At 39.6% G+C, this 2237-nt stretch overlaps 1 protein-coding gene across 1 annotated transcript; it reads left to right on the forward strand.

Annotated features, from left to right (window-relative positions):
- Nucleotides 1–1184: 1184 nt before the first annotated feature.
- LOC131626827 (agamous-like MADS-box protein AGL80) lies at nt 1185–1781 on the forward strand. The gene has a single exon (XM_058897666.1). It carries the CDS (start codon nt 1185–1187, stop codon nt 1779–1781), a length of 597 nt encoding a protein of 198 aa, XP_058753649.1.
- Nucleotides 1782–2237: the final 456 nt, after the last annotated feature.

The following is a 2237-nucleotide window of genomic DNA, read 5'->3' on the forward strand; positions in this document are numbered from 1 at the left end:
ATTGGAAGAAGGAAGAGCTATCATAACACAAAGAGGAATAGGGTTTGGAGGAGAGGTGAAGAAGAGAGTCATGGCGAAAGAGAAAAGCTAGAGGAAGTCCAATTTTCGCAGCAAGTTTCTACAGTGAGACACCTTAGTAAAACGGACGTTTCTCCCAATCCAACTGTTGGATCGTCGCGGTTCTTGGACACAACGTTCCAGACTCGTAGAGGTAACTTCTCACCGGAGCGATTTTCGTTTTGATGATTTTAAGTCCGTCTGACAAAGCGATTTCCGAACAGGTTTTTGGTGCGTCTCTGCACGTTGTTAGAAAAGATTTTCGGAGAAAAGTTGGAAGCGGCGGCATAAGCTATGGCAACCGGGAGAGTAGAGCAATCTCATATCCAAGGTAAGGGTGGGGTTCTAGCTCTATAAACGGGATTATGATGAATGATATGTGGGGTTATGGTTGTATGATTGCCTCTGTTTTGTGTGTTGTGATTGTATTGTTGAATGTTGAAATTGATTGACGTCGGTGAATAAGGTTTTGGGGGAGGAGGAGGAGGAGGAGGAAGAGGAGGAGGAGGAGGGCTACACGGGAGGGCCTAGGGACACTTCCGTGTTGATTTCCTACCACGAGCACGTCGCTCAATGTGTCTAGGAGGGAGAGGTATTTTTTTATAATTTATCCGACTTTATTATTTAACTGTTTTTTATTTAGCTTTTTATTTCACATTTTCTTCACGGTCTAATTAACAATTTTTTTATTTTTGTTTTTGTTGTAACATGAAAGGCCGACGCTAAAAATGGTAAACCACGCGCGGAAGATTTTTGTTCTCTTTAAACCAAAGAAGCCCACCCTTTATGTGTAGCCCAACATACTCCAATCCTTCTCCACTATGAAATAGTCCACCTGCTGAATTTGAGAAATAATGATGTGGATATCCGGTGCCATGAATTATCCCAAACATATATTATAAAAAATCTACGTACATGAATCTAGAGATTTATATTCTAGATACATCTTTGTAAAAATGCTATAAATTAAATGTCATAAAGAGGCATTTTAACGTTGAAAGAAAATGCCAGATGTAAAATAAAGACACATGCATCGTACGTATAATAAATTTGGCCTATATACACAACACATTCTTCAGATAACAGAAATCAAAACCATCAACTTTCTTCTTTTTCTTGTCAAAACCATGGCTAGAAAAAAGGTGAAGCTCGCTTTCATTGAGAATGATACTGCAAGGAAATCAACATACAAGAATCGAGAGAAGGGTTTAGTGAAGAAGGTTGATGAACTAGCAACCCTTTGCGGTGTAGAGGCTTGTGCCATAATATATGGCCCCTACGATCCACAACCTGAGATCTGGCCATCGGCGTCCGGAGTACAAAATGTGCTTTCGAAATTCATGACAAAGTCTGAGTTCGAAAAAAGAAAAAAGATGGTGAATCAGGAGAGTTTTCTGAAAGAAAGGATTTCAAAGGCTGAAAAGCAATTTGAAAAACAATGGAAAGACAACAGAGAGAAAGAGAGAAGCATGTTCTTGTTTGAATGTCTCAGTGCTGGGAACGTGGTGCAGAAGGATATGTCGGTGGCTGGTTTGAATCATCTTGCTTGGATGATTGATCAGAATCTTAAGGAGATTGGCAGAAGGATTGAAGCAGATGATAGAAACAGTAATAATCATCAATGTGAAAGCCAAGAACATCTCCAAATGGAACAGTCACTGCTTCTACCATTGGCGCTGCCACCACCAACCATCTCCAATCACTACAACACGCGTGGGCTTTAAAAGCGCTTTTTTTGGGCTTTAAAAGCGCTTAAAAGCGCTGTGAAAGCCAGCGCTGTGAAAGCCAGCGCTGGCGTAGGTAACAAAAGCGCTTTTGAAAGCGCTCTGGTAGACCCCCCCTATAAGAGCGCTTTTCTGGAAAAAGCGCTCTGGTAGACCCCCCTATAAGAGCGCTTTCCTGGAAAAAGCGCTCTCGTAGGGTGGCCTATGAGAGCGCTTTTTCTGGAAAAGCGCTTTTGTAGGTGTCTATTATTTTTATAATTTTTTTATTATTTCTAAACCTGCACTTTTGGCAGCAATATTTCAGAACCTGTAATTTACTATTTTTTGGCAGTATTTTTTCATGAACCTATAATTTATCATTTCTAATCGATATATACCATTATAATCGATATCGATTATATACAAAAAAAGTATTATATTATATACCATTAATGTAAATCAAAATACATATATACA

The sequence above is a fragment of the Vicia villosa genome, unplaced genomic scaffold (genome assembly GCF_029867415.1).
Source record: "Vicia villosa cultivar HV-30 ecotype Madison, WI unplaced genomic scaffold, Vvil1.0 ctg.000325F_1_1, whole genome shotgun sequence".
In the NCBI taxonomy this organism is placed as follows: Eukaryota; Viridiplantae; Streptophyta; class Magnoliopsida; order Fabales; family Fabaceae; genus Vicia; species Vicia villosa.